General features: G+C 46.2%; 2 protein-coding genes across 4 annotated transcripts; one reads left to right on the top strand and one right to left on the bottom strand.

Moving 5' to 3' along the window:
- The first annotated feature begins 95 nt into the window (after window positions 1–95).
- On the top strand, window positions 96–6,240 carry PMPCA (peptidase, mitochondrial processing subunit alpha). Its single transcript, XM_074846777.1, has 13 exons — window positions 96–213; window positions 342–544; window positions 712–791; window positions 1,141–1,223; window positions 1,532–1,626; window positions 1,792–1,892; window positions 2,308–2,571; window positions 2,810–2,902; window positions 3,155–3,273; window positions 3,740–3,830; window positions 3,954–4,016; window positions 4,264–4,408; window positions 4,753–6,240. Exons 1-13 carry the CDS (start codon window positions 161–163, stop codon window positions 4,920–4,922), a joined length of 1,560 nt encoding a protein of 519 aa, XP_074702878.1. The 5' UTR covers window positions 96–160; the 3' UTR covers window positions 4,923–6,240.
- Window positions 6,241–6,427: 187 nt separating this feature from the next.
- On the bottom strand, window positions 6,428–17,835 carry INPP5E (inositol polyphosphate-5-phosphatase E). Of its 3 annotated transcripts, none has more exons than XM_074846776.1 (10): window positions 15,669–17,274; window positions 13,727–13,850; window positions 12,886–12,983; window positions 12,077–12,201; window positions 11,810–11,929; window positions 11,307–11,414; window positions 10,188–10,349; window positions 9,495–9,610; window positions 8,898–9,034; window positions 6,428–7,814 (listed from the first exon to the last, which is right to left on the bottom strand). In XM_074846776.1, exons 1-10 carry the CDS (start codon window positions 16,523–16,525, stop codon window positions 7,682–7,684), a joined length of 1,980 nt encoding a protein of 659 aa, XP_074702877.1. In that variant the 5' UTR covers window positions 16,526–17,274; the 3' UTR covers window positions 6,428–7,681. The 3 variants fall into 3 exon arrangements, with proteins under 3 accessions (XP_074702877.1, XP_074702876.1, XP_074702874.1); XM_074846775.1 differs by lacking the exon at window positions 6,428–7,814 and adding an exon at window positions 17,609–17,835 and having other exon boundaries at window positions 7,821–9,034; window positions 15,669–17,200; XM_074846773.1 differs by lacking the exon at window positions 6,428–7,814 and adding an exon at window positions 17,609–17,835 and having other exon boundaries at window positions 7,821–9,034; window positions 15,669–16,736.
- Between the last annotated feature and the right edge of the window lie 239 nt (window positions 17,836–18,074).

Below are 18,074 nucleotides of genomic sequence, written 5' to 3'. Positions count from 1 at the left end.
GCGGGCTCCTCCAAGTCCCGCCTCCACGGTGCGGCGAGGCCCCGCCCCTTTCCCCGCTCACCTCCTCCTCGGGGGTCACTGCGGCTGCGCAGTGCGGCCTGGCCCCGGCACGCGGGTGACCCCACGCCGGGCGGTAGCGAGGCTACCGGGGCACGGCAAGATGGCGGTCGCCATGGCGTGGCTGCGGCGGGGCGCCTGGGGCCCGGCCCGACGGTGAGCGGCTCCCTCCGTCACCCGCGGCGGGGGGGTGGTGGTGGGGAATGCAGCGCCCGGTACCGGCCGCGGGGGAGGTGCTGCCGGGACGCCCGGTCTCCCTGACGGCGGCTCCCGCTGTCCCGCAGGTACGGGCTGGCGGCCGGTCGGAGCTACAGCGGCGGCGGCGCCTACCCCAGCGTGTCGCTGAGCTGCCCGCTGCCCGGCGTGCCCAAGGCGGTCTTCGCGGCGGCCGAGGGGCGGGAGCGGTTCGAGACGCGGGTGACGGTGCTGGAGTCTGGGCTGCGCGTCGCCTCCCAGAACAAATTCGGGCAGTTCTGCACCGTGGGCCGTGAGTACCCGCGGCCGGCAACGAGGGGGGCACCGGGCCGTGTCGCTGCCGCGGTCTGAGCTGGGCAGGGACGTGGCGGTGACACCTGGGAGCCGGGTGCCTGGCCTGTGTGTAAGGACCGGGCAGGGGGGTTAAGTCATGCTGACTTCATCTCTTCTCAACGCTAGTTCTTGTAAATTCGGGATCAAGACACGAAGCGAAATACCTCAGTGGCATCTCTCATTTCTTGGAAAAGCTGGCCTTCTCTGTGAGTACCGTACCGGTAGCGGGGTCCCGGAGGCTGTGTGAAACACCCTAAATCTGCACAGCAGTGCGCGACCGGAAAGCGAGAGAGAGCAGCTGAGGGCAGGGCCCGCACCTCTCGGTGCGCTGGGGGGTGATCTCTTTAAATAGATGGTGATGGTATTCCTAGTTAAATATTGTGACTGTAGTTCTATTTTAAAAGTCTGTTGTGCTTTCATTTCCAAAGTTAATGAGTATTTAGCAAACCATTTGACTTAAGGAATGTAGAAGAAGATGCTTGTTCTAGGCTACACTGAAGGGTTATAAACAGGTATTGCTTTACTAATTAATAACACTGGTATCTTCTTTCTTAGTCCACAGCTCAGTTTGGCAGCAAAGATGAAATTCTCCTCACCTTAGAAAAGCATGGGGGCATCTGTGACTGCCAGGCATCAAGGTATGATGCTTTTTCTCTGCGCTCTGTTACCAGAGTGGTTGTAACGCTGATGGTGGTTGGAGCTGCTTTTCCTGGTGTGTGGCGGTAAAAGCTGCTTTTTGCTTCTATGCAGCAGAAATCCATTTGTGGCGACTGCTGAGAAGTTACAAAAGTGAAACTGAAAGGGTTACAAAAGTCAGTTCTATTTCCTTTTGAAAGCATTTAATGAATAATGGTGAAGCAGCTTTATCTGTGATTTCCTGATGCGTGTTTACGGAATGATTGTAGACGTGACTTTTCAGTGCAGAACCCGTCTGCTCGTGTTGCAGGGACACCATCATGTACGCTGTTTCTGCTGACACCAGAGGCCTGGACACAGTGGTCAACTTGCTGGCTGATGTAGCGCTACAGCCCAGACTATCAGGTTTGAGAACACAGTCTCTGTCTCAAAAAATAAAAGACTCCCAACACATGACGTGTTGTTGGATTTCAGAATTCTTCATGAGATTGTGCTCTTCAAGAGGTTATTGCATAGCAGTTGGGTATTTTGTCTGGTGGTTGTTATCCCTTGCATTCTTTCTTTTTATAGATGAAGAAATTGAGATGACTCGAATGGCTATACGATTTGAGCTTGAAGACTTGAATATGAGACCTGATCCAGAGCCTCTCCTCACAGAAATGATCCATGCGGTAAACCACTGAAAAGTCTGTCTTGTGTGCAGTCCCCTGTATGAGACATGCTGCATTCTCTTTCTCAGTTTTTCCTCAACTTCGGGGCTTATTTTAGACTATTTTGAAAACAGATTTTTCTGTTATTCAATTAGATTTCAGTGGTGAGAGGGAGAATTTTGCTCTCCCTCCACTCTGGAATCCTACGTTCTACACACGTGAAGGATTTTAACCTAAACCAAAACTATCTATAACTTATCTTTGTTGACATGGGTGACAACATGTTGTTGAGTTACGCTGACTTTAGTGAAATAATGCTCAGTCTTTCCTCTCTTGCATGTCTCAAACAGGTAGGCATAATTCTAAACTGGAAAGAGGTCTAGATGGAGGGGGGTGAAGTAATATTTGTTACTTTAATGTATCTGTTTCCTTTTAGGCAGCCTACAGAGGCAATACAGTTGGACTGAACAGATTCTGCCCAGTGGAAAATACTGACAAAATTGATCGAGAAGTCCTGCATTCGTACCTGCGCAACTATTATACACCAGACAGGATGGTGCTTGCCGGGGTGGGAATCGAGCACGAGCAGTTAGTGGAGTGTGCCAAGAAACACCTGCTTGGAGCGGAGCCGGTGTGGGGCAGCGGGCAGACCAGGGATGTGGACAGATCTGTGGCTCAGTACACAGGAGGCATTGTCAAGGTAAAAGGAAGGAGGTGGAGGTGGCTATGTGCCTCTTCCTGTCTGTTGGAGCTGCAGTTTGGATTTGAGCTGAGTTCTCTATAGGCTTTGCTTTTCTAAAATTACATACTGTTCATGAATGAGTCAAAACTGGCCCTGACAGCCGTTATCTGCGTGACAGATTAATTATTGGGAATGTATCAAGCTGGATACAACAGAGGTGAAAAACAGTCCTAATAATTTGTCTGCCCTTCCACAGGTGGAAAAAGATATGTCAGATGTGAGTCTGGGCCCTACTCCCATCCCAGAACTTACCCACATCATGATTGGGTTAGAAAGCTGCTCATTTTTAGTAAGTATCAACCTAAAATCCTTTGGTTTGGGTGCCCTGTACTTGAAGGATCCCACAATATCGTATCATTATGTAAACATTGGCACTCTTGCTGCTGATGCTGCAAGTACAGACAAGCAGCTTTTTCACTGACAGTTTGATGAAGGCACTCACCTTTATGCTCCTCTTGTCCCATGTTTCTGATTCTTTTTCTCCTTCTTTACTCATACGAGACCCTTGAGAGCTCTGACTGAATTTCTTGTTGCAATTCAGGAGGAAGATTTCATTCCCTTTGCGGTATTAAACATGATGATGGGAGGTGGTGGCTCTTTTTCAGCTGGAGGGCCTGGCAAGGGCATGTTCACCCGACTGTATCTCAATGTGCTCAACAGGTTTGTTTGTCTTTCTGTTTAAGGGATCACAGAAACAGTCTTTTCTAGCAGGTTCACATGGAAGGCTTCATCTTCTGAAAGCCAACACCCCCAGCTTATTCAGCTTGAAACAAGCAGGACTGATTTGTCAGTGGGCATTTTGGGAGGACGAAAGTAAAGGGCAGATGTGAGCAGGAGTCCTGTCTTCCTCCACTAGCCCAATCCATCCTTTAATCAGGGGTTATTAACAGAATTGGCAGTAGGTACCAGTAATACTGGTCTGTATTGCTCTGGGTTTGGTCTCGAGGATGCAAGTGGAGAGAAGGAAGCAGATGGCACATGGCCAGATGCTGGGATTGACAATTCTCACTGGCACTGCTGAGAATCCTGAAAATGCACTAGGATGGGACTGGCTGTCCGTGTTTGTTGAATTTTTACATTTAAGTTCTGTTTTTTAAAATTTTAAATACTGTTTGTATACTCGCAGGCACCACTGGATGTATAATGCAACCTCTTACCACCACAGTTACGAGGATACAGGTCTCCTGTGTATACATGCCAGTGCAGATCCAAAACAGGTAGGCAGTCCTGTATTCATAGACAGGTGTCCTTAAAAAGTAATTGCATCACTTATTCTGTTAACATTACTGTCTAGTAGTAAGCATTGTGCTAATGTTCTTTCAATTATCTGTTTTTCCTAGGTTCGAGAGATGGTGGAAATCATCACAAGAGAATTCATTCTAATGGCAGGAGCTGTAGGAGAGGTCAGCAGCCTGACTTGGAGACTATGCAGATGGTCTTTGAGCTGAAATAAGGCATTGCACTGGCCTTGCTAGAATGAATTTTTGTTAGATAAGTATGTTACGTATTTCTGTAAAAGAATATAGCAACTTAAGCAACACATTCACAAAGAGGGAGGGGTTTGCAGAACTCTTACGTGATATCTTGTATTAGAGAGAAGTGACCGGATGTGTTTGAATGTCTATTTTTGTATTTGCTGCTCATTTACAGGTAGAACTTGAGCGAGCGAAGACGCAGCTGAAGTCCATGCTCATGATGAACCTCGAGTCTCGGCCAGTTATCTTTGAAGATGTGGGAAGGCAAGTGTTGGCAACAAACACGAGGAAGCTACCTCATGAGCTCTGTGCCCTGATCAGTGAGTACACAATGCTTCTCCTCTCCTTGACTGAACTGTAGCTACAGTCGGGGCGCGGCAACTTAAAACAGAGTCTTGTAGCACAGATGAATTGCCTTAGAAAGTGTGGGGGCATAAATACTACAGATAGGTATTTCAAACTGATCTTCTCAACTGCTTCTAAGCTAGTACAATGCTTATTTTTGTCAGAAGGAAGGAAAAAACAGAAGCATGGTAGAAGGTCTAGAGTTAGTGATTGGTTTTCTGAGCACAGAGTCTGATTCAGCATTGTAATAAAGCTGCTTCGTGCTATTTAGAATAGTTGTCACAACTCTGGCTTTTTTTTTTTTTTTTTTTGTCTGCAGGTCAGGTGAAATCTACTGATATCAAGAGAGTGGTCACTAAGATGCTTCATAAAAAACCAGCAGTGGCTGCGCTGGGTGACTTAACAGATCTGCCCACTTACGAACACATCCAGGCAGCGCTTTCCAGTAAGGACGGGCGACTCCCTCGGATGTACCGGCTCTTCCGATAAAGCAGCGCATCCCGCACGTCTGACAGACTTGCTTCTTTTTTTTAATATATTTTTGAGATTATAATACTGCTGGAAGCCCTTCCCCCCATCTTTCCAGGCATACTGTGCAAACACGGCGCTATGCTACAGCTGAACAAAGCTGCTTCAGAACACGGGACTGTGAAGAGCTCGTTGTGTTGGGCTTAAAGGTCCTCCCTGGCTCTGGATGAGTACTTTGACCCTGGCAAGCAAAGGTATTCATCACTACAACTGCAAGCATCTGTCTGAGAAGTCATCACTCACTGCTGTGTGTAACCCCTCAATCACAGCAGCAGCAGCTGTGGGCCTGTTGTACTGGAGGCCCTCGCGTGTGCCCTTCTTGAGGAGTGGGGTGGCATGTTAAAGAGATTTGGCTTACAGAGCTGAATTCAACGAATATTTATAGCTGTTACCAAGGTGAACAAAGACTCGGTCAAACTGAATTAGGAAAATAAGTTATTATCCATGTGAAGTTAGGCAACAAGTTTCCTGCGGTCCAGGTTTTGTTACAAGCATCATGGATCCACTTCATCAGTGAATTTACCATCTCTAGTACTACTAGAAGTCACATGTCTGGAAATAACTTCATAATTTTTCTAGAGCTCAGAGGAAAGTAGACCTATGGCATAACTAACAGTTTCTGGGGCATCCATATACAGAGATGCTATGGACATTGCTACATGGACACTTATTGTAGAATTAAAGCAATCTTATTCTTTAGGTTTTTCACTTGTAAGTGAACTGTGCTAAAGAGTAAAAGTTTTTTTACTCCAGAGTTGGTATTCAAACAGGAAGTTATAAAGGAGTTGCTGCTGCACCCTACTTTCTTCAAATTGTCAGGCAAATGAACTTAAGGCCTCGCAAAAAGAAGACATCCTTGTCAGTCTCAGAGCAGAGATGGAGCTCAGCTAGGGGTCAAGGTCAACAAAATGATGTTCAGAGACCTCATGATCTTGAAAGCGACTGACACGAAGCCTAAGTGCCACGCATTTGATGTATGGAAGAAATGGAGACCCAAAAGAGAGGAAACAAAACGTCTGATTTACATAATCCCCTAACACAGGTTTAAAAACATAGACAGCTGCATTGCAGCACTTCACTGGCTCGATGTGCACTGTAAGGAGCAATCAGACTGGGAGCAGAACACTGTGAGGCAGCTATTACTGGCTTTATCCCCATACCTTTCCTCAGGCAACTACAAGAAAACAGGTTGCATTGCTTCTTGTGGAACCCACAGTATGGAAATCCTGTTCAGTTGTTGTGTATGTTTGTAAGAAAATAAAGAGAGCTTTAAAAGACAGGAGCAAGTAGTTCATTAGCTAATGGGTGGGTTTGCTGAACTGGCAGGGGGAATGTGCTTTGTTCAATGCAAATGATCCTAAAGAAAACTGTCCCGCTTTTCCAGCTGAAGACAAATGGCTCAGGTCACCCGAGCGGGGAGCATGCATCACACAGTCACAGAACCCTGCGATAAGAGCTGGTTCGCATTTCAGGTATTGCATTAATTTATTTTTATTCCTTTAAAAAGAAAGGAAATCAAATACCTGATGGCTACAGACAGGTCAGTGCCAGAAATGTTTGTACCGCAGAACAGAAGCTCTGTCTTGGACAGGTTGCATAGTTAGCAGCACTTCCTCCGAGTTGTTTGCAGGGTATTTTGTACATTAAGGTGACTAATGATCCAGCCGGTCTGTGCCCATGAAGAGTTTTTAAGTTTTAGCTGTACTTAACATTTTACCAGTGCCATACTGGTCCACATAGTATGTTTAGCCTTAAGACAACACTACTTCAAAAAGAGCAAGTTATTCACAGTTCACTGAATTGGAAAAATAAAACCAAAAGGAATTAACCGTAATCGGAGGTAATGGAACTGCGCTGATCTGACCTGCTGCAGTTTCTCTGTGTCCTTCCTCAGCATCCTGACGACATCGTAATCACTTTGGTGAAGCATTACACAGCAGCTGTACTTGGACCATTATTTTCAACTCACATGTCCTGCTGCTGAAGGCAGGCAGTGTTTTATCACCCCTGGGCAGGGCAAGTGAGTTAAGGAAGGGATTGTTTCAAGCAGCCTCAACAGCCCAATACATGGTGTGAGAGATTGATATTTACCCCCTTAGTAACAGAAGGCCTATAGAATAATTATTGAAAGGCAATGTTTCTACACTTCAAATGTACAGTAGTACATTCACACAGATCGTGCTGTGGAGGACCAAAAAAGCCCAACACAGGAGCACCATCCTTACACAAAACTGCCCAAGTCCCCTAACTGGTCCCTGTTAGCATTTTACAGAATACCGTACACTTGGCTACAGACAAAAATCAACTCCACAACATATGTAAGCTAACCAGATCAAATCAGACAAACAAAAATTTTCACCTTTCTGCAGGCTTTTCTTAGGTCCCCTGCCCCCAGTCATGCCAGTTCCAGAAGCTGTGCGGGATCATCTTAGAACCAAGAGACTGTACCCGGTTGCTTCCAGAGATAGTGTGGTTAAAAATAAATCAATTACATCTGTTGGGATGGATGTCCTAAATAACTGACTCCATTTTCTTCAGCAAAAGCACTTGAGCTACATGGATTAGCTCATGCAAATGAATCCAGGATGAGGTTTAAGACATTGTTCACAAGCCACAGCAACTGCCAGAGGTGCTTAAGCAGACAATTCCCTGCAGAGTTTGCCGTGGCCTGAAATCCTCTTTCTGGGCACCTCTAACACAAGCACTGCAGAGATCTCAGCTCAGGAAACGCTACATACGCTGCTGGATTTTTGGTCCTTTTGCTCTTGCCGTTTCTGAAGTTCCCTTGTAATCCGCCTCTTTATTCCGATTAAATAGAGTTCTCTGTCAAACTGCCCTGCAGCAAGTGGAATGCTACAACATAAACACAAGCAATTAGATCAGGGCACAAATACATTCTTCTTGTTTGCCCAACATTTCCCAACTAGTTGATACAACAAAGGCCAGAAACCTAATTTTTACTTTCTTAAGGCATTCAGGTACTGCTGTGGGAGAAAATGGGTAAAACAAAGTTGTCCTTCCACAGCAGTAAGTTAAGGTTTTTCACAATATATTTAAATGAAGATAATACTGGTTGTAAAAAGCAAATGTACTTTCAATTTAAGCATGAACACGCCTGCATTCATAAGGGGCATACGTGGAGGGCATTCTTTATGACCCTAAACCAAAAAACACTCATCTGAAAGCTAAACTAGCTGTCAACTTGGTGTATTCGCTGACATGGTTCACGCACAACAGTTCTTACCTTGGTCTGCTCTAGAGGCCAGAAGCAGCCCAGCTTCACAGACTCTGCAATACTTCTATTTAATGGGTATTTAATATCCATAAACGAAAAAATCCCAATTCTAACTGCACTGCTGCTCGAGTGCTTTGAGAAATCACCATTTGCCAGATACCTGGGTCTTGAAAACCCTGACCATGCTACTCACAGAAAAGAGACTAACTAAATTTCAGTCACTTAAATTTTCTAAGGAGTTCTACTAGCATGGCAGCCCACAGTGGGACGTTAAGAAGCTTGGAGGATCTCAAAATACTCCACTGACATAGAGCTATGCCGAAATGCAGCCACCACTGAGGAGAGAAAACTGCATTGATCCCGAAGAGGGAAAGAGGAATAGAAGAGGAAAGCTGATAGGAAAAACAGAGAGCTGCATCTCAGATGAAACACAGATTTATAGTCGACTGCAATGGACTCTGTTTATCTCCCTCAGGAGGATTAAGGGACGTGGCAGCAGGGATTTCAGATGTCAGTGCAAGGTTTACTGCTCTGACCACTGAGAACACATACTGGGTAAAAAACAAACAGGCTGCAGAGAACTACATGGGATAAACTCTATTTCAGGAACTCTCCTGAGAGAACAAACTCTGAACAGGAGCATATCCTCAGGATCACTGGAGCCATGTGCAATAATCCGAGTGGCATAAGGCGGTACTAACTTGTCTCTGCCAGGCCTCACTTTCACACGAAACAAGGCAAATACAGGCCGGTGGTCTGAAGTTTTGATCACAGGACAGGATGAGTACTTGACAGCATGGATGTCATCTCTGTACCGACTGCGGTATACAACTCGATCCTGGGAGGCAGAGAGAGAGGGGAGACTGATGGTAACTCCCTTTGCACATCCACCCCAGAAAGAAGCACTGCTTCACGAGAGACAAATCCATTCATTTATCACACTCTGTGAAATTAAGTGTCTTGGACAGGGATACATTCATGAAGAATGTTTGTTTGATCCCAACAGCAATTCTGTGCCCAGCTCTGAGCACAGGGGAGAATGCAGTGGAACAGGACATAAGGCAGAGAAACGAAGATCAACAGCCTGTGCCAAACTCTCTCTGTGCTCACAGACTCACCAATCCTTTCCTCCAAACCAGTTCCACATGCCCTGTTGCCCTTAAGCAACAAATCTCAGCACGATCTCATGCAGACCAGCTGTGGAAGGCAGTTTTTTCTCACAGGTGAGAAGCCCCTTTGGAGGCAGGTGTGAGGCTGAGCAGTGCTTCTGAGCGTGCTGCTCTGAAATCATCCCTTACCGTGTAGGAAGGTGTCCTTTGTTTGGAAGTGGTGTCATAGCTGTCCTTTCCTATGTCAAACTTGTAGGAAGGACGGAAATGAATGTCAGCCTCTTGGAATCCTTTGAAAATAGACCCTGTAAGGGAAGGGGGGAACAGCATGAACAACAAATTCCTCCTTCCTAAGAACCCAACACACTTTCTGCATTTATTCAACACTGCTCAACTAATGCTGGCTAGAAACAACAGTCATGTATATACATGACTAGAAAAACCTGGGCTTGGGCTCCAGAAAGGGAGCAAACTCAAGTTCTTACATAGTGAGGATTAAAAATAGTCAGTGGCTATTTAAACAAAGAACACTTGGTGCATGCACTTCCCCTGCCCCTGAAAGCTCACGGTGCTTTGCAAATGCTAGCTATTCAAATCAAAACACCCTAGAGAGTGACTGAATGATGTGCAGGTTATAGAGGAGTCAGATGAAACAGAGCAGTAAATGGCTTGGGAGATTACACTATCTATAGCGAAATGCTATAGCAAGAAGTCCCTGGTACAGACTGCCACTGTATTTGACAACTGCTGACTTCCTGTTTTAGGCAATTTAACACAAGAAAACAGGAAAGGTCTCTAGGAAATAGGGATTTGGCTGTAATTATTTCTGTGTGTAGATATCTTTGTTCCTGGAGACTAGGGAGAAAAGCAGCTGTCCCTCACCCCTACTCATTTCACTAGTAAGCTGGTCATAGGCCAGTAGCTTGGACACGTCTGTTTCCGGGTTCTGGTTCAAGATGGAATCCACCGTCTCACGATCCTTATTCAGTCGGAAGTTGAAGTCACCAAACCAGAATACTTCATCAAACCGAGTTGTGACATCACCTGCAAATTCAAGCCAGAAGCGTTACTATGAAGGTAAACATCCCAGAAAGTTCTGAAAGCAAACAAAAAAATCCCAAACTTTTCTTCCCTGAATCTCCTTTAGACTTTTGAGGAAAACTAAAGTGTATGATGTAGCTACATGCTCATTAAAGTGAAACTCACTTAATTCTTTCCAAGTGAGAGCTGTACGATGCATAGCTTACTGAGAGTACTGCTAGATACGTTCAAGGAACAGGAATAATTTTTTTCTTTTTACTACCAGGAGATATAATACTTGAGCATGTTTTCTGCCTGTGAGCATCACAGAATGTGGTGATAAAAAATAGTAGAAAATAGAACAGAAATTTAAAAAATCATAGAAAAAGCTGAAAAGATACCAAACTATCTATAGGACCTAAAAGAGTATGAACACAAAAACCTAATGCTACACTGCAGATAAAGAGTAAATTAATCTTTCTAGAAAAAAGTCTTAGCTATATATCTAGATGTCATGTTAACAGCACAGCACTAAGAAACAATAATAGAATTTGGCAAACAATACGCTGACTTGTGTATATGCAAATTGAAATACTGTTCTTTCTCTTAAGTTTTGAAATAATTTCTGCTTGTTCTAGAAAACACTTGGAAAGTGAAACACATCCATAATGTTGATAAAAATTACAGCAAAATTATCTTACTGCTGTTCTGAGAAAAAATACATCACATGAAAACTCCTTTTGAATTTTCTCTCTCCCCTTCCATTTCAACTTTTTCTCTCCAATTCCCCCCAAAATTATGCCCCACCTAAAAAAAACCAAATCATGTGAATAATAACCATCCTCAGACAAAAAGACCTGTGGTCTCTTTTTATACTGTCTCAAATTAGCACTCTCATTCTCCCTCCCTTAGTGTAGACTGAAAGACAATGCGCAAACGCTGTTCGTTTGGGCTCCCACGCCAGCATGATTTCACACTTACTAGAACTGGATCGATACGGGTTTGTGTCCGGAACGTTCTTGGGAAGTGTAAGGGCTTGAATGGTTTTATTGTAGTCCAGTTTCCTCTCATTCACCTTACTGTCCCCAGCTGAAAGACAGAAATCCCATTACTGCCAACGATGCATCATTTTCATTCAATTGCCATTTCTGGTTGTAACAGGAGCTTCCAAAGGACATCAGATATTTTCCACATGGAAAATGTAACACTCTGACCCAGGGAGCATACACACTGAAAAGTAATGACAGAAAGGGTGGAAAAAGGGATATAATTGTGCAGAGTTCATTTCTGTTTTTCTAAACACAGTTCTTTTGTAAGTTTGCTACCAAAAAATCCTCCTCCCTTATTGTTCTCAGCTCAGCAATCCCGTGCTCTGACTTCAGTCTGTCCTGCTCCTCTATCCCCCTGCAGCTTTTTTACCTTTGTAAAGCAACTCCCCTCCTCCCTCAACCAGGACACTGCTAACAAGGCTGTAAATGTCTCACATGTGAAGTGGGAAGTGATGAAGAGAAACGAGGTCCCAAAAAATGTGAAGCAGATTCCCAGAGCTCCCTTGGTTTTGATCTGAGACACGATTCGAGTCGTCACCGTGGCATACTCCACTTCTGGAAGGAGAAAAAGAAGTTACTTTTACTGGAAAGCCTCTAGAGACAGTGGAACAGGAAAGTTAGGTGATGGACAACCCTGGAGAAAAGGCCAAGACGGCAGCACCATTCACCTCCCCACTTTCCAGCTCTTACTGGACCACAGACCTGAGCAGAACCAGATCAGGTCCCTCCGAATGAAGACTGACATGTACAGCACCCCGTGAGCAGCAGAGTAGAGCATGACGTAGTGGGGGCCTAGTGTCTCTTGCAGGCGGATCTCCCACTCCCTTCTGCAGGAAAGAACAACAGCTGGATCACAAGGACAGTACAAGAGACAATAACCAGGAGAGGAAATCAGCGTTGTGAGAACAGAGAAATCCCTCTCATAAAGAACATCAAGTAAGTGTAAGCAAACCCTCCACTGCCACAGGGATGGCTGGTCAGTTTGATGTGTAACATGCCACGCAGCAGGTTCTGCATGTTGGTGACAGTATTAACTGCCACTGCACTGAGCAGCTGGCAGATCTGAGGAAAAGAGAGGCCCACTGGGAAGACAGTCTAAAAAAGCGGTCTGACATGAGGCTTCAACCTGCTCTTCTAGGGTGGGTCAATCTCAGACAGACTAGAAATTTGCAGCAATGTACCAATGAGCACGCGGCTGCTAAGGCAAACAGCCAGCCCCTGAGCTAGCTCACAGCCAGCTCCCATCTGCCGTAAGATGCCCACAGAAATCAGACAGGAGTTTTGCTGTCAGCTGCCCTGACAACAGGACCAAGTTCTGTATTCACAGATTTTTGTCACATGTTCCTCTAAGACCCATTTCCCCTGGTGCTCATGCAATGGAATTCAGTCTTATTAAACGGGTTGTTTATTGGAAATACTAAGAATATGATGGAGACTATTTCCAGACTAATTAAAACCAAAGTAATTAGTTAACAATAAAAGAAGATGGTTCATTACATTGTTTTTGCTACCTGTCTGGACAGCCTTCTTGAACTCCAATGACATACATGTCCTGGGCATAGTCAGCATCTGTTGGTAATAAGAAGTCATCCAGATTCACTGGAAGTTCCTATTATTTAAAAAAAAAAAAAAGGAAAAGAAAAAGATAAAATAGCAGTATTAGTTATGCAAAGATTTACTAGAAAAGTACAAGAAAAGTCCAGGCTACGAGTTCCACAGTATATGCAAACAATTCAGGCTTCAAAAAATAGGTTAAATGATAATACTAAACTTTTCCTTCCCAAAGGCAGACTTCAACTGCTGTCGCTGCAGCAGCAACCAAGATTCCACAGTTCAGCCACACGGGTCAGTAATGTGACGTTTCTGATTTCCTGTGACACTTACTTTTTACCAGGCTCATAGGCTATTTACTGAACACCCCAGGGGTTGCTTGTGTTCTTCCAAGCACAGCTTCTCAGTTAGCTGGTAGAATCAGTCTTGAATTGCTAGGCTACATAAAGATGTAGGCAGGAGGCTGCGCTCTTTATCAGAGATGTTCTTGTCAAGCACTAAATTGTCAGCCATCTTCATATGACCCTAATGGCAATGGAGTGTGAAGGAGCTGCCACAAAAAGCCAGAGTGGCCCTAGCAAGATCACAGTTTTCATACTTGGTATCTGAGGAACCCCGTTACAACGACTCTCTCACTAAGATGAACATGCATGAGAGGGCCTTGTAATTTGATAAAGATGATGAACTCAGGTTGATGAGGAACAGTCATGAACAGAAAAAACACACTGCACCACTGCTTGCAGTAAAGATGGGGTAACTTTACCACTGCCAAAAGACCCGTGGAGACTGATGTGCACATACCTTCTGACCCTGCATGTTCCAGGTGGCCACAAAAATTCCAATATTCCGATCCGGGAAATACCTGCTAAGTTCTTCTGCTCCCAGTAAGGCACCACTTGCCAGAAGGCTGCCTTCCAAATAGCTTCTGTGAACAGAAGACCCATAAAAGAGCATCTCAGGAAATGGCATGAGAGTTGGAATAATGATTTGTAACGCTTGAATCTTGAGTTCATCAAGAACATACCTTTAGCTCAAAAAAATGGCATTTAGTATTTATATATTGTTCTGCTTGCCTAAAATTCCTTATACAGTTCCAACCCCCACAGAGAGTTCATGGATCATATACAAGAAAACAAAACTATTGCCATAAACTGGCCTTTCCAAAGCCAGGACACAAGTATGATGGTGAAACTGATGCTTGCACAAGTTCTGGGGTGACTGAAAGCCATCCAAAGTCTTCAGTCCCCCTAGTACTTACCACAGACACAAAATGAAGAGATTGGTTTGATATTTGAGTATCTTGAAGCAGCTCAGCGTTCTTAAAACATGAAAATAGCTCCACCCTTCCCACTGTTCTGGCACCAAGTTGCTCCTAATCAAGGATTCAAACTTACATTCTTCCTTCAATTGAGCTCATCAAATCAGCTTTCAAGTAAACGATTTATTGAGGCTGAGGTCTAAAAGAGTATCACATTTGAAAAGGATAGATCCTCCCCACACCGCCTGTCTCTCCAAAGAACATACTCCTTACAAAATCAAGGGCTATTGGCAAAAGGACTGCAAGCTGAATAAGCATTTTTAATCTTGCTTAAGATCTGCAAATAATTATGACAGCACGATGTCAGGGAATGCTGTGCAACGCACTGGTCTGCCCAAGCTGCCCACCTGACTTCAACAGCTTTGCAGAGGGAAGTGAAAGAAAACCTTCATGGCAAACTAGTAACAATCTATCTTTAGGGCTTTTTAACCAGTTAGTAACACTTTAATTTATCTCAGAATTATTCGCCCCTGTACCCTGGCCCGCTCTTTGGACCAATGATCAGATTTATCCCTCAAGGTCTTGCAGACTGTTGTGTGTCTAACACGTAGAACCTTTAGCTGAGTCCTTGGTATCCTTTACCTTTTAACACGCTTCCTGACCTGTGGTATTATCAATAACACTCCTTGCAGTGTTTGTGCTGTGTGCTGGCAGATCTTCACAAACAGAGGGCCTGCAGCCAACATAAGAAGAGGATTCGATACACTAGCAAGCAGATTAATAATCCCACCTCAGTTCCCTCCAATCAATAATCTAAATTTAACTAAGAATGAAGACAAATGAGCAACCAGAGCAAGAGGTCAGGGCCACGCTAGAGGAGAAAGTGCTGAGATCTGAGTGGAATCACGCTCTTCCTTAAGAGATTCCTGGAAAAGCTGGGGCAGAGGAGCTCCTGTGGGGCACTGAAGAGGTTCACAGCACATGATTTGATCCTGCCAGAAGCCAAACAAGCTCAACATCTGCAGAGGACCCTCAGCACCTTACAGGATTGTGACAGTACTGCACACAGTTTCAAGCTAAAATATTTGGGCTTTTTTCCTGCCATTTAACATTTCAGTTCAAGCCCAATGTACTTTGAGATTATTTTTTTTTTAAAGTTTTTCCCAACTGTTAGCGTGCAACAGCTATTGTTTCTTAATTTTCAAAACAGATTACTTAAATATCGCAAGCAAGCTGACGGCAAATCAAACTTATGTTTATGAAAAACAATACCCAGCTGAAAGGAGCAAATAAAGAGTATTTGTACCAACCTCCCCATCTTCAAACTGTTTCCAGCCTCCACAGCGGGTTAAACAACACAGAACAACTTTTGTGCTTTACCAATTGGTCTGAAGTTCCCTGCCTCTGCCCACCAGGACTCTGCAGGGCCACTGGCTCCCTGCTAACACCCCCCCAAACTTGGCCACGAGAAGCTGGGGGACGTACCTGCTTCGAACATCCTTGGAGCGAATGGGAGTGAGCAGGCTGAACGTAGATTTCATGGAGTCTGTGGAGCAATTATCATAGACCATCCCGTTGCCATGCAGCCTGGTATCGCTCAAGCTGCTGCTTACCCTCCCAAACTTGTGCTGAGAATAATGTCGATAATCCATACAATCTGAGTCGATCCTATTAGCTGTCCTCAGTGTGTGAGAGGCCACATTGAGCTCCACAGGTGGCAGAGGTCGAGCCGGCATTATTTGGGACAGCCGGGGTTTGCCGCCTGCAAACGCCTTCCCCCGCAGAAGCCCACCAAAGGCACTGGAGATCTCGGAGGCTCGTTTCCCCAGGTCGGAGGTGCTTCCTCTGCTCTTCCCCACGGGACTGGCTTCCAGGGCATCTGGTGAACCGTGCAAGGAAACCTCCTGGCAGCACTGACGGCAGGGGCTTGCCCTACTCCTGACGGGAGGGCTGAGGGACGCTTCCTGCAGAGAACCGTTTGAGGAACTTGTCTCATTGGGATCAGTCAGACTTTCCTGACTCGTTCTAAACCGCCGCCACCTCCTCCAGCTTTTCTCATCCAGAGAGGCAGCACGCTCCAGCCGGGGTTTCCGAGGAGGCCTTGGAGTGACCGATTTAATTTTCATATTAGCTTTGAGTTCATCCGGTAGAAGCTTTAAGGTTTCATTTAAAGAGGTGCCTACACTTGGAGGATCTTCAAAGGTAAGCACCCCATTGCTACCAGCCGCCGCCTTTGCTGCTTTGCCAGCTTTTTTAGCGTGCAGGTCCTGTACTGCTCCACCCTCTGTGCTCTGAGTAACACATGCCCCTAAGTGCTGTGGAAATCCATTGGGAGTACTCATCCTCCCCCAGGTACCAGCTATGGACACCACTCCATAGGAAAAGTTCCTCACAGCATAGTTTCTTTCCCTTGCTTACCCCGTAGGTTCACAGGGCTTTAATAAAGCCAGAAAGATGTGGAAATTGAAAACGGCTCAGTCTTTAGTTGAGAATGAAGGGCAGGTGTATGTGTGGGCGGATGCATTGTCTGCAAAATTTCAAGAGGTGGGCTACCTGGATTTCCCCAAGAGAAACACATAAGCATGAAAAATTATTGAGCTGCAAACTCTGCTCCTTAACCAGAAAGCAAGCTCCTCACAGGACCTCCCTCCAGAACAATTCAAGCCTTAACGTGACCTTGTTAGAAAACCAATGTTATTTCCTTTTATTTTCAAGAGCAGAGCAGTGAACTGACTTCCTCGCTGCTGTAAGCATCACGGCTGCGTACAGACTTCTTTAAGACAAGGTTGTGCATACTGTGAACATGGAAGGAAATTAAAACTGCACATAAATCACAGCTTGTTCTCCTTGCTGTACAGTGAGTCACCAGTACAACCGGCCTCCAGGCTGCCCACAGCCACTCTGTGCCAGAGGCCAGGAAATTTCCAGTGACCTCAGCTTCTACCGCGATCACACAGCGAGGACATCACCGCCACCTTTTCTTGCTTTGTGCCAACCCCTCGCTGCTGCGGGTGAAACTGAGAAGATATCTGAGTAGTTTTAGGGATACTGAATCGGGGTTCAAGGCAAACTCCTACTTAGGGGGGGAAGCACCTCGTTATTCTGCAGTTATTGCAGACCAACCTTCCCACCTGCAGTGGTACACTCCGTAGCTCTACACTGGAAATGCAAAATCCTGTAAAAGCACCCCAGAATGCTATTTTTGGACCCGAGGGGAGGCCGCCCGCTTTCTCCACTGACCAGAGACCAGGGATAGCTTTGCCAGCTCCTCACACCTCGCCTTCTCACCCACCCGCCGCCCTGAGAGCGGCCGCGCCAGCCCCAGGCGAGAGGATGGACGAGAGTCCCCACCGCCGCGGTCACCGGCGGCCCCGCAGACACCACCCACGGGCCGCCCCCCACGGCCGCAGCCCGGACACGCTCACCTCTGCGAAACCACCGGCCTCCTGGCCGCGGGGCCCGTTGCCGCGGCCGCACCTCACACACCCGCCGTTACGGGCGGGAAGCGCGGCCCGGGCCCCGCCGGCTCCACCCGGGCGCGGCCGCAGCCACCCTTTCCCCTCACGCGGGGCCTCAGGGCTGGGCTGGCAGCTGCCCCGGCCCGGCGGGCAGCGGTGGAGGCCGCCCCGGCGGCGGTGGAGGCGGAGGCCGCCCCGGCCCCGCTGCGCGCCCGCGGCCCGACCGTAGCAACGGCGGCGACGCTGCGCCCGCCCCGCCTTGCCCCGCGGCAGCGCCCCCTGGCGGCCGGAGGAGCGCGCCGAGCCCCGCCCTGAGCGGGCGATAAACAAACCAACCGATCGCATAGACTCACGGTTCTAGATTAAGGCGGTATTTAAAAAAGCAGTTTAAAAGCAAAGCATTTTACACTTAAAAAACAAAAAAAGTTGCTTA

Source organism: Strix aluco, chromosome 20 (genome assembly GCF_031877795.1).
Source record: "Strix aluco isolate bStrAlu1 chromosome 20, bStrAlu1.hap1, whole genome shotgun sequence".
NCBI lineage: Eukaryota > Metazoa > Chordata > Aves > Strigiformes > Strigidae > Strix > Strix aluco.
The sequence above is the reverse complement of the archived record's forward strand: the minus strand, read 5'-3'. Positions and strand labels throughout refer to the sequence as shown.